Source organism: Hyla sarda, chromosome 5 (genome assembly GCF_029499605.1).
Source record: "Hyla sarda isolate aHylSar1 chromosome 5, aHylSar1.hap1, whole genome shotgun sequence".
NCBI lineage: Eukaryota > Metazoa > Chordata > Amphibia > Anura > Hylidae > Hyla > Hyla sarda.
The window spans coordinates 167,066,567-167,078,889 of NC_079193.1; the positions used below are offsets into that span (position 1 = coordinate 167,066,567).

A 12,323-nucleotide genomic window follows, 5' to 3' on the forward strand; every position below is an offset into this window, starting at 1 on the left:
TAACCCTACCTTTGCTCCCTCTTCTCCTTTCTCTACTATTGCGGCTGCTATCAGGTTGTGGAGTAAGGTGGCGCGGATTAAAAGTCTTTGTCCACCTAGAGTGAAGGATATCCCTTTAGCTGCTATAGGAGACTATATTCTAGATATAGATTTTAAGCCCTGGATAGATGCGGGCATCCTCACTGTGGCATTGATTAGCGATGCTAATGGGTTGATGCCTTTCACTGATATTGTACGCATGTTCTCTATATCACAGAAAGACTTTTACAAATATTTGAGGCTTAGACATTTTTTGAGATCCCTCCCTTGGGATAGCTCTCGGCCTCGCACTGCGTATGAACATCATTTCCTGTGCAGGGACTCCTTTACTAGGGGTATCTCCCTTGCTTATGTAGCTTTGACTGAGGCGGAGGGGGAAATGGTCAGTACGTTTAAGTCCAGATGGGAGGAGGACCTGGCACGCAGATTCACGGCTGAGCAGTGGAGCTTTGTCTTTAACATGCACAAAAAATATTCTAAATGTGTTAACCATTTCGAAGCTTCCAGGAAGCTCCTATACCGATGGTACTACACGCCGGTTCGTCTGGCTAAAATATACCCTACCACCTCCCCAGTGTGTTGGCGATGTAACCGGGAAAGTGGTACCTTGCTACACGTGTGGTGGACTTGCCCGTTAATTGCACCTCTTTGGACCAAAATTAAAAAGTTATTGGACAACCTAGTGGATTGCCCCTTCTCATGGGGCCCAGAGAGTGCACTACTATTCCTGTCCCTAGAACAAGTTCCCCCGCATTATATGACCATTTTATATCATATTCTGACAGTTGTGAGGGCTCACATTGCTCGGAGGTGGAAGTCGACTGAGGTGCCGGGTCTTCCTGCCATTCTGGCGGAGGTGCATAGTAACCTCGTGTTGGAGGGATTGATAGCGAAGAGGTGTGGGGCTTCTAATAGCCGTATAGCTACTCTGTCCCAGTGGACGGACAGTTGTTCGACCTCAATTAGGGTCGTAGATTAGCTAATTGTGTATGCACGATGTATCTCACTCTGATATGTGTATTATGATATGTGTATTATGATTATGATTGTATTGGTGGTCTCTCATTCCTTGTTTTATACTTCATATATTGAGGACCTTACTGTTGTTCTGTTGGTTCTGCTCCTTTAATAGGTGCATAACTGTACTGGTTTGTGTTATATGAAAATTTATAAATAAAGTTTAAAAAAAAAAAAAAGAAAAGGTAGAGCCTGTGAACTGTAAGGGTATGTTCACACTGAGAAAATGTCACAAATATTTTTCTATTTCAATTTGCCTTTAAAAATACCAAAATTTAAAGTCCCATTAATAATGGGCTTTTACGCCTTAATTCTGCCCCAAAAAAATGAACGTACGTTCTTCTGGCGAACTCAATTTGCTCGATGTGAGTTCTGCCACAGAACATCCGACGTGTGAACTAAGCAGCAAAATGCTATTGATATTAATAGGAGACCCCTGCAAGCGGATTCTCCATAGTGTGAATGAGCCCTGAGTGTGCTTTCACAAAGCTCAGATACACTGTGAGTTTTCCACTGAAAATGAGTATGGGAAAAATCTGCAGCATATAGCAGTAACAGCAGTATGAATGACATTATGAGGGTGCATTAAAATGGGACAAATATGCTGTGGATTTTTCAGATTCACTTGTGGAAAGTAGAATACTGTAGCAGTGTTGTGAATGAAAATTTTAGAAGTCTCTCTTCCTCACTGCAGAAAAACATTTGCACTTCATATCCATAGCATGACAGTTTTTCTTGTGGATTTCCCTATTGGGCATAATGGTGAAGTATAAAAACTGCAAGAAAATGTTTTATTTACATGTTCCATACACACAACTGCAGCAATATTTCTTCAAAATTATCTACAGTCTAAAATATAAAATTCAGATACAATGATACCCTAAATATATTAGTGGATTCAACCACTATACTGTGTAGAGTTTATTGAAAGACTTGGGTAACATGTGACCCCCTCAGTGCTTTTATGGGAACACATACTTCCAGATGTCAATTTGTAAAAAAAAAAAAGAATAATTTGAAGGAAAAACATGGTACCCCCTATTCAAAGGATAAGATGTCTGATCGTTAGGGGCCTGCCGCTTGTGACTCCCGCGATCTTCGGTGCGCCACCCTAGTCATCTGTGCACTGAGCGAACTCTGCTCCGCGCCTGTTGACTGGCGACTACAGCTGCCACGCCCATCCCATAGTCATGAATGGATGGGGCGTGGCGTGATGTCGCAAACACGAAGGCTCCACACCTTTGTGTTCTGGACTCTGCCGCTGCTGGGCCGGAGATCACTGGGGTCCTCAGCGGCCAGACCCCCGCGATCAGACATCTTATCCCCAATCCTTTGGATAGGGGATAAGATGTATTTCGGTGGAGTACCCCCTTTAAAGGGGTTTCTCTTTGGTGGGTGGACCCAAGGCAGTCTTCAGAAGACTGGGCACAGCACTAAATCAGAGTTATACAAAACTACAATAAAGAATGAAGCATAACTAGTGTCAGAGAAAGTGGTTGCAGCTATTTATTTATTTTTATTTTCTAAATATAACCATTATGGCATTATAAATTGACACATTGAGAAATGGGTATAGTTAGCAAAGTTGAATGCTTCACTATTTCTAGCACAAAGAAACCAGAAAGACTGAGAAAGAAAGACTGAGGCTGACAAGGTTGAAGGCTTTCTGGCATATTGTGGCTGAAGTACCCATGCACCAGATTAATAAATCACACTAAATTAAAACAAACGGGTCACACAAAAAGACAGAACTAGTAAATCCTCCCCTGTATGTGTGTTATACAAGCAGTGAACCAAAGCATATTGTGCATTTTTAGGATACGATAAGAGACCAAAGCCACGGAGAGATCCAATTAATTTGGGACATACAGTTTGCTTCTAACCCACTTTCCACATGATCTGTTTGTGACATTATATAATGAGCACTTTCTCTGCTTGGGTTAGCATCATCAGGTGAGCAGTCCCAGTGGGCATCATGCCTGCTAATATCCATCCATATATTTACAGAGGCAGCTGCAGAGAACCCCGGCCAGCGCGGCCCCTAATTGGCATGTTACCGCTGCTCGGGAATGTTCCATTTCAGTGCATGCCTGAGAACAAAGCAGATTTGTTAGCTACATTTGTGATGTTACGCTGAACAATTAAATGACAAATTATGACACTGACCTAATTTATGACACCTGATGCCCGCTACTATGCACCTGAGAAGTCTTCCCATTTTGGACAGAGCAATTGTTTGCAAATGGTTACGACTTTACTAACATCACCTCTTGGGACAGCTATTTGCATCCAGAAGTGGTATTTTCCACAACAGGAATGTTTACTAAGAAGCTTGTACCAAAAGATTTCTTTATTGCAAAATAGTGATCACAGGATGTCCACAAGAACATAGCCTGCAGGACAATATATAACTGTCCAGAGAACAAGGAATACCAGCTCACTCCTGTTGCATGCGCCCGGACTGGATTTGGACAGATCCACATGAATAGTAGGCCAAAGAAAGCATCATGGTTGCCATGGGATACAGCAAGGGTTCATGTAGCGTGATGCGTTTTGGCCCGCAGGGCCCTGCGGGCCGAAACGCGTCACGCTACATGAACCCTTGCTGTATCCCATGGCAACCATGATGTTTTATTAATAAAGAAGTTCCTTGTTCAAGAGTCAGCGCTGGACATTGCTTTCTTTTGCCCAATATATAACTGTGTGTAGAATAAGCTGAGGCCGTATTTTATTTTATGCAGTAAAAAAGAATTGTTTGCAAGCTTTGTCAGTGCTCTGCACTCAGTTCTCTTCTGGGCTCATTCTTAAAAGAATTGTTGCTGGGAGTTGTAGTTTTGCATCAGGCAGAGTCTTTCTGATCACTGCTCTATAGCATAACTTTATATAATAAATAAGAGCATATAAAATAGAGCTTTAAATGCGTCTTGGAAACTTCATATATGAAGCAGAAATATTAGTAGTCCCTTCTACACTTACTGATTAGTAAGCCAGGGATGTGTCCAACCCAGAGAATCTATGCACTGGCTTGCTGTACAGCTGTACATACGTAGCTTGTGGATTGTATACTGTGTAAGGATATGTTCACACCTATCATATGTGCTGCGGATTTTATGCTGCAACTTTTATACTGTGTAAGGTATGTTGACATGTAGCATATAAGATGCAGATTTGATGGGCACGTTCACATGGGCGAAACTCTGTAAACATCCATCCATGTGAACATATTCTAAGGGCTCGTTCACATGGGCAAATTTCCTTGTGAGTTAGCAGCCTGTTTCCTGCTGCGAGTTTGAACAGAGGCAGATTTTCAGCAGTGGAATTTGAACGCCACGGACCCAATTGACTTCAGCGAGGTCTGTGAGGTAGACTTTTGGGCATTGGAAAATACACCAAAGAGCCAGCCACCAATTAAACTTGCAGCAGTAAACAAGCTACTAATTGGCAATAAAATCTGCCTGTCTGAATGGGCACCAAAGGGTATGTTCACATGTAATATATTCACAGCAGATTTTATGATGGGTTTATCAACGTGAATAAAAAGTTTAAAAGCAGCCTCAAACCCACCGTGTATACACTATGGGGGGAGATTTATCAAAACCTGTCCAGAGGAAAAGTTGCTGAGTTGCCCATAGCAACCAATCAGATTGCTTCTTTAATTTTTCAGAGGCATTTTCAAAAGTGAAAGAAGCGATCTGATTGCTCTGGGTAACTCAGCAATGTTTCCTCTGGACAGGTTTTGATAAATCTCCCCCCCCCCCACCCAATAAAGTCTTATGGGTAGGATAGGAAACAGGCAGAAAGTGCTGGTAAACATCACACATGCTAAGACTCACTAACTTAAAGGGATTATCCAGGAAAAACTTTTTTTTAATATGTCAACTGGCTCCAGAAAGTTAAACAGATATGTAAATTATAAATGCAAATTAACCGCACCTCAAGGATACTGCCCTACTGGGCACACAATGGAAATAAATGTACACCGTCGGTTCAGAAAATTTGTAAATTACTTCTATTAAAAAATCTTAATCCTTTCAGTACTTATGAGCTGCTGAAGTTGAGTTGCTATTTTCTGTCTAAGTGCTCTCTGATGACACGTGTCTTGGGAACCGCCCAGTTTAGAAGCAAATCCCCATAGCAAACCTCTTATACTCTGTGCAGTTCCCGAGACAAGCAGAGATGTCAGCAGAGAGCACTGTTGCCAGACAGAAAACAACAACTCAACTTCAGCAGCTGATAATTATTAGAAGGATTAAGATTTTTTAATAGAAGGCAATTACAAATCTGTTTAACTTTCTGGAGCCAGTTGATATAAACATAAAAAAAATATTTTTTTCCTGGAATGCCCCTTTAACCTGTTTAACCAGGATGGAGCAGATCTCAGTGAGATTCATGACCAAAAAAACAAGTGTAAAAGGTATGTATGAGTAAAAGAAATAAATAAAAACCGTTTTGGTCACATTTCTGATAACTTAAGGATGTTTAATATTTAATTCTAAAATTTCTAAAATGTCTTAGACATTAAAGACTATGTACACCTTTACAAACAATTTTTTCATTGCTTTTGTCTTTTTTTACAGTTTGATACTGTAAAAAAAAAAATTACTTGCAAAGTGTCTATGTCCTTTAATATACTGTTAGACCTCCCGGCTTCTACTTGAAGTGGGCTCTGTACTCAACAATTTTGTTATCTACCCCCAGATCGTTTTAGTGACAATGTGTCATTAGGTAAAGGCAATGAGCCTTCAAAAAAATATTTCTGAAGGCGTCTTTTCCTTCTTCCTTTCTGACCCTCAACAATGAGAGAAGGTTATTTTTCTAATAAGCTGTTACCTTTTCTTTCAGGATTGGTAAAGGATTTCAAGGAGTCATGAAGAGATGGGGTTATAAAGGCCAGCCAGCATCACATGGGCAGACTAAAACACACCGTAGGCCAGGAGCTATTGCAGCTGGTGTAAGTAACTGAATGAGTTCAGTATTGTATGGTAGGCAAACTGTGTTTTTTAATTCAGGATGTATTATTGTTATAATTCACTTAACCCATCTAGGACAAAGGGTGTACAAGTTCGCTAGGTGGTACTTAAGAACCAGGGGCGTACATGTACGCCCTCTGGTTTTCTGGTCACCACCGAGCATTGTGTGGTGATCGGAATGGGATGCCTGTCGGTACATTCACACGGGTGGGGGTTTACAGTGAGTTTCCGGCTGCGAGTTTGAGCTGTGGCAAATTTTCCGCCGCAGCTCAGACTCACTGTAAACCAAACCGCGTGAATGTACCCTTAAAACACTACACTACACTTAAACAAAATAAAGAGTAAAACATTACCCACCCCCCCACCCCCGTCAAAATCCTATTCTGGAGAGAATGCACCAAACTGGAGAGAAGGCGCAAAATGACACTATCAACGGATTTGTCTTTTATTGTGTATGTTTGGCGCATTTTTTGGGGGGGGGCAGTGTCTTTTTGTGCCTTCTCTCCAGTTTGGCCCATTCTCCAATGGACTTGTGTTTTTTTATATTGCATTTTTTTTTGGGGGGGGGCAAATACCCCCCATTGTATATGTGAATCAGTATATAATTTATTTGGTATCTCCATTTTCCTTACAAGCAGCAACTTTTGCTGTATTCTAGATTAATGTATGCAGAATAACTTTCCAATACCATGTTAATAAAAACATTCTTCTTTCTATTTAATTTTCCACTTTGAAAACATTACCACTAGGGGTCTCCCTACCAGTCCTGGCCGCAAGCCTTTTTATTTTTTTCTTTAGATTTCAGACTCATAATGGAGTCCTAAATCTCAGACTGCAGCAGGGACACAGACGAGCTCAGCACTGCTCCCTGGCATTAACCATGTATAATCTGTTTCAATCTGAATTTGTAAGAAACACATGCATGTAAACAGATCTTCATTCTGAAAGCTTCTACCCATCTGCTTTTGCAGGTTTTCCTAATGTCTTAGTTTTGCTTTCATACATGTACAATTCTCAAAGTTCAGAGACTGTCCGATTGGCCATTTATTTTTAAATTTACAGATACAATATTAACTTAATTTTACAACATATGTGCCACCTTTTATGAATAACATGAACATTATCCTACAGCTAGTATTCACACAAAATATTCTTGCATCCATTGGACAGTTTTGGGAATTTAGCATATTTCACACATTTTGTCCCTGTTTTTAATGATGAATAGATATCACAACAAAGATTTAAGGCATGTGCTTAGAGTATTTATGTCTGATGAACTCAATTGGGACATCAGTCTATGAATAAAGACCTGATTTTTCATATATTCATGATTTGCTCTGATGTGACGGAGCACAGCCTTGGAATACACTACACCCCACTGGGAATTGAAGTTTTGTAACATCTGGAGGGCCACAGTTTGAGACTACTGCTTTAAGGGGTATTTACTTTTTCCAACTGTCAGTTCATCATGTTATCTTGTTTCTTTATTTAGTTTTTCCTCACTGCTTATAAATATATAGGAAAGAAGAAATAGCTATTTGGTGTTTAGCTTTCTAAGTAAAATACTTATGTTTTTTCAACAGGATCCAGCTCGGGTGTTCCCAGGTACAAAAATGCCTGGTCCATTGGGAAACTTCTACAGAACTTCTTATGCACTCAAGGTCTGTTGGTCCCTATTTGGAATTTCTTGGATTGTTCTACCAAAATGTTTTGTTTTAGTGTATAAATTGCTGCTTTTTTTTTTACCTGTCTTCTTTGAAATACCTTTGTATTGTCATTCTATTATATAGGTATGGAGAGTGAATACAAAACACAACATCATTTACGTCAATGGTTCTGTCCCTGGGCATACAAATTGCTTAGTTAAGGTAAGGTTTTTGTCCTTCTTGTTTCCACAATATTTTAAAGATAAGCCTTTCTTTTTTTTTTTTATACTAAGAGACCTGTTGGTACTACACTTATAGTTCATTAAAACATAGCTTTTTATTCTTTTTGTGCTTTTATTTAATAACTATATGATTGTATCTAATGGAGGATTGGTAGGTTGTTTTTTACCTGTCAGGTCAAATCATATTTTGTTTCATAATTGTATACTTTTTTACAACTAAAAATGTATCAGATCCCTGGATAGGCACTACAGGCTGCTTACTTTATAAGGGCTCATTCAAACTATGGAATCTCCACCCTGGAGATATTCCGAGAAGAGATTCCATTTGTAGCGGGTTCTATTTCTGCTTGACAAATGTTGGCCAAAATTGTGCTGTCTCCATAGATGGCAATGCATCTCAGAGCCCATTCTGTTGAAAAAATTAACATGTTTGTTCTATCGGCAGGGCCTGGGGTCTGGAATTTCCATGGTGGAACATCCGCTGTGGAAAGTCCATAGGAAGGCTGCTGCACTGTATTTTCTGTTGCGGAACTTCGGAAAATGTAGCATGAATGGGCCCTTAGTGTTAAAGGCTCAGAAAAAAAAAGAAATGGAGAAACATCCTTTTAAATAGAAAAATATTACAAAATTGGTAACTCCTTAGCCATACAGTGACATATCTAGTGCACATGTTCACCAACACACTTTAAATGTATCTGCCAAATATTTTCACTAGTGTGGACATACATTTAACTTACACTGATCATCTACAGCAGTCACTGACAGATGTGTAACATAAATTGTACATGGTTACAGAGTACGGTTAAAAAAGAAAAATGCCTGTCAAGTTCAGTGAAGGGATTGGGAAAGGGGAATGTTGATGGAGAGGGGTATAGGTAACTTTCGAATTTAGTTTCCCCCTCAATATTCAAAACAATAACTTTAGTAAGTATTTACATTAGGCCATTTTTGAAGCCTTAAATTGTGATAGTCACTCGGAGTGACTCACTCCTGTGACTGGCTCCTGGGGCAGTCTATTCCATAGGATCACAGAGGGAAATTTATCATTGACTTCCTGACGTTTTTTCGGCTGCAATTTGGCGCAAAATTTTTGCGCAGTTAGTTTCTGCTCATGAATTTTGCTCAACTTCAAAATTGACAACTTAGGCAAAAGTGACTGTGAAATGCAGTGCTTCATTCTTGACTATGCAGTGGACGAGATTTATTAACTGCGTCTATTTTAAAAAGGCTCAAAAATAATGCGCAAACGTAAAAAAAAAAAAAAAAAAAAATGCACATTAATACCACTTCTTCCTTGCCTTAGAAAAGTGACATCCTACAGCAAGTTTTGAGGTGATTTTTCATTTGTGCAAAATGTATCAAAGTCTATGCTGTTTTAATAAATTTGGTGCACATAAGCCAAGAACACAGCAAAAAGGGCTATGAAGTGGCTGAACACAGACACATATTGATTACTGAGAGAGTAGTAGATGCATGGAATAGCCTTCTTGCCGAAGTGGTAGCTGCAAATACAGTGAAGGAGTTTCAGAATGCATGGGATAGGCATAAAACTATCCTTGATATAAGATAGGGCCGGGGACTATTGATAGGATTCAGATATATTAGGCAGACTAGTTGGGCCAAATAGTTCTTAACTACCGACACATTCTATGTCTCTATGAATGTGCTGACAAAAAAATCACAAACAAGTTATCAATGGAAATCAAATTTATCAACCCATGGAGGTCTGGATATAGAGTCACACTCAAAATCAAAGACGAAAACCACACTACAGGCTGATCCAACTTTGATGTAATGTCCCTACCTCTGGCAAGCACATGGATGGCTGTGCGGCCCCGCAAAGAAATGCCACCCCACACCATAACTGACCCACTGCCAAACCGATCATGCTGGAGGATGTTGCAGGCAGCAGAATGTTCTCCACGGCATCTCCAGACTCTGTCACGTGCTCAGTGTGAACCTGATTTCATCTGTGAAGAGCACAGGGCGCCAATGGTGAATTTGTTCTGGCAAATGGCAAACATCCTGCACGGTGTTGGGCTGTAAGCACAACCCCCATCTGTGGACGTCGGGCCCTCATACCACCCTCATGGAGTCTGTTTCTGACCCCTCGAGTGGACACATGCACATTTGTGGCCTGCTGGAAGTAATTTTACAGGGCTCTGGCAGTGCTCCTCCTGCTCCTCTTTGCACAAAGGAGGAGGTAGGGGTCCTGCTGCTGGGTTGTTGCCCTCCTATGGCCTCCTCCACCTCTCCTGATGTACTGGCCTGTCTCCTGGTAGCACCTCCATGCTCTGGACACTATGCTGACAGACACAGCAAACCTTCTTGCCACAGCTCGCATTGATGTGCCATCCTGGATGAGCTGCACTACCTGAGCCACTTGTGTGGGTTGTAGACTCCGTCTCATGCTACCACTCGAGTGAAAGCACCACCAGCATTCAAAAGTGACCAAAACGTCAGTCAGGAAGCTTAGAAACTGATGAGTGGTCTGTGGTCACCACCTGCCGAACCACTCCTTTTATTGGGGTGTCTTGCTCATTGCCTTTAATTTCCACATGTTGTCTGTTCCATTTGCACAACAGCATGCGAAATTGATTGTCAATCAGTGTTGCTTCCTGAGTGGACAGTGATTTCACAGAAGTGTGATTTACTTGGAGTTATATTGTGTTGTTTAAGTCTTCCCTTTATTTTTTTGAGCAGTGTATAACTTTTTTTTCTCCAAATCGAGGGAGTGCCCCTTGTCTTTTGTGCCTCCTTGTTCATGCAAAACTTCACCCAACTTCCAGATGATGGACAATTAAGTGTTGGCCCATTACATAAAATCCCAAAGAAATAAAAGTCCAAAGGGGGGGTTGAATAGTTTTGTAATGCACTGTATATAAGTAGACCATGGACAGTGGGATCCTTGTCTGTAAATGAATAGATTACAAAAATACAGTTTTGACAACTTCAATATCAGGTTGTTTTTATAAACTTTTGAGAATAACACATGATACAGCTTGGACTTTGCCCTCTTGTGCTTTACTATAGACCGGCCCTTTCTGTTTACACCCAGGAGATCTACAGCTCGGATGTATAAAGTATTTTCACTGTAAAAATGGTTTAAAACTGAGCATGCCTTTGTATGCTGTGAATAGTCTGTGACCTGTTTCTATCTCTCTTACGTGACCAATTTTCTTGCTAAAAATCTTAGCAAAGTTCAGCTCAGCAATTTTGTTTCCGTGTATACGGTTTTGCTGAGGGGCAACATCAGCTCCTTTTCAAGGACTATATAAATGCTTACTTAGGTTTCTGGAAACTGGATGCACACAACGTATTCAATTTATAAAAAATAAAAGGAGTTAAAAAAATTTACTTTTCAATTAACTATCTTTTTAGATCTTATTGCATAGTAAAGTAGTTTACCTATATGTAAAGATTGTGTGCAGATTATTTTAAATTCATGATGATTTGTTATTTACCGATGTAGTGTTTGTAGCTGAAATGCCTTTGTGAGCCAGTCTTGTGTGCCTTCACATGACCATACCATCCTGTATACTGAACATTTGGTTATCTCCGTCTCTAAGCATATGTATTAATCCCCTAGATGACATATGCTGTACATGTGTGATGTGGCTTCCTGTGCCTATGTACTGAGTAGTGTGCAGTAAGGTTATGAGTGCAGCAGCTCACAGCCGTTAATCAGTCAGTGAATCCAATGAGTTCTTTCCTCCTTTTCCCTCATACACTAGAGGTTCCATTGTACCCCAAGAGTGCACAGCAAGCATCGAGACATCTGCCCTTTTTACCTACTAGCTGAGTACCCGGCATTGCCCGTTTTTTCCTTCCTAATCCTTGTTGGGGAGGAAAATCAACAAAGGAGGAAGCTTTTGACTTCATATCCCACCATCATATATTGTTGTTATATCCCGTCCTCCTATCTCAACCTCATATCCTGACCTCATATCCCGGCCTCATATCTTGTCTCATATACTGACCTCCTGTCTCGACCTCCTGTCATATGCTGTCCTCAGGTGGGACTGATTTGTGATGAAGATATTGTAAGCTGAAAAAGAAGGGGACGTGGCTTTGTGGGACTAGGCATGATTTGCAAGCCAGACCGATGCACAAAAAGGGTAGATAATAAAATGGGTGGGGCTTATAATGTGGGTGTGTCTTTGTGAGATGGGGTGTGGCTTGCAAGCCGGACTGACACATTCACCAGGAGATGCAGAGTGTGTGTAGTAAGGTACTGGAAGTCCCATAAACTTGCATGGGACTTGAAACAAAACCCCATCTTTTATACTTTTATATAAGGGTGTAGGTAAGGGTTAATTTAACCATCATATCTTTTTATTTGACATATAAGTAATATGTGTACCAGGTATTATTGAAATATCTCCAGCCATACGGAAGTTATGTGGGAA

The 12,323-nt window shown here is 40.5% G+C and overlaps 1 protein-coding gene across 1 annotated transcript in view; it reads left to right on the forward strand.

Moving 5' to 3' along the window:
• Positions 1–12,323, forward strand: part of MRPL3 (mitochondrial ribosomal protein L3) — a 78,686-nt gene that overhangs the window by 51,044 nt on the left and 15,319 nt on the right. Inside the window, exons 7-9 of the mRNA XM_056520656.1 lie at positions 5,899–6,007; positions 7,610–7,687; positions 7,817–7,894. Of these exons, the coding sequence (XP_056376631.1) occupies positions 5,899–6,007; positions 7,610–7,687; positions 7,817–7,894 (265 nt within the window). The remainder of the gene's footprint in view (positions 1–5,898; positions 6,008–7,609; positions 7,688–7,816; positions 7,895–12,323) is intronic.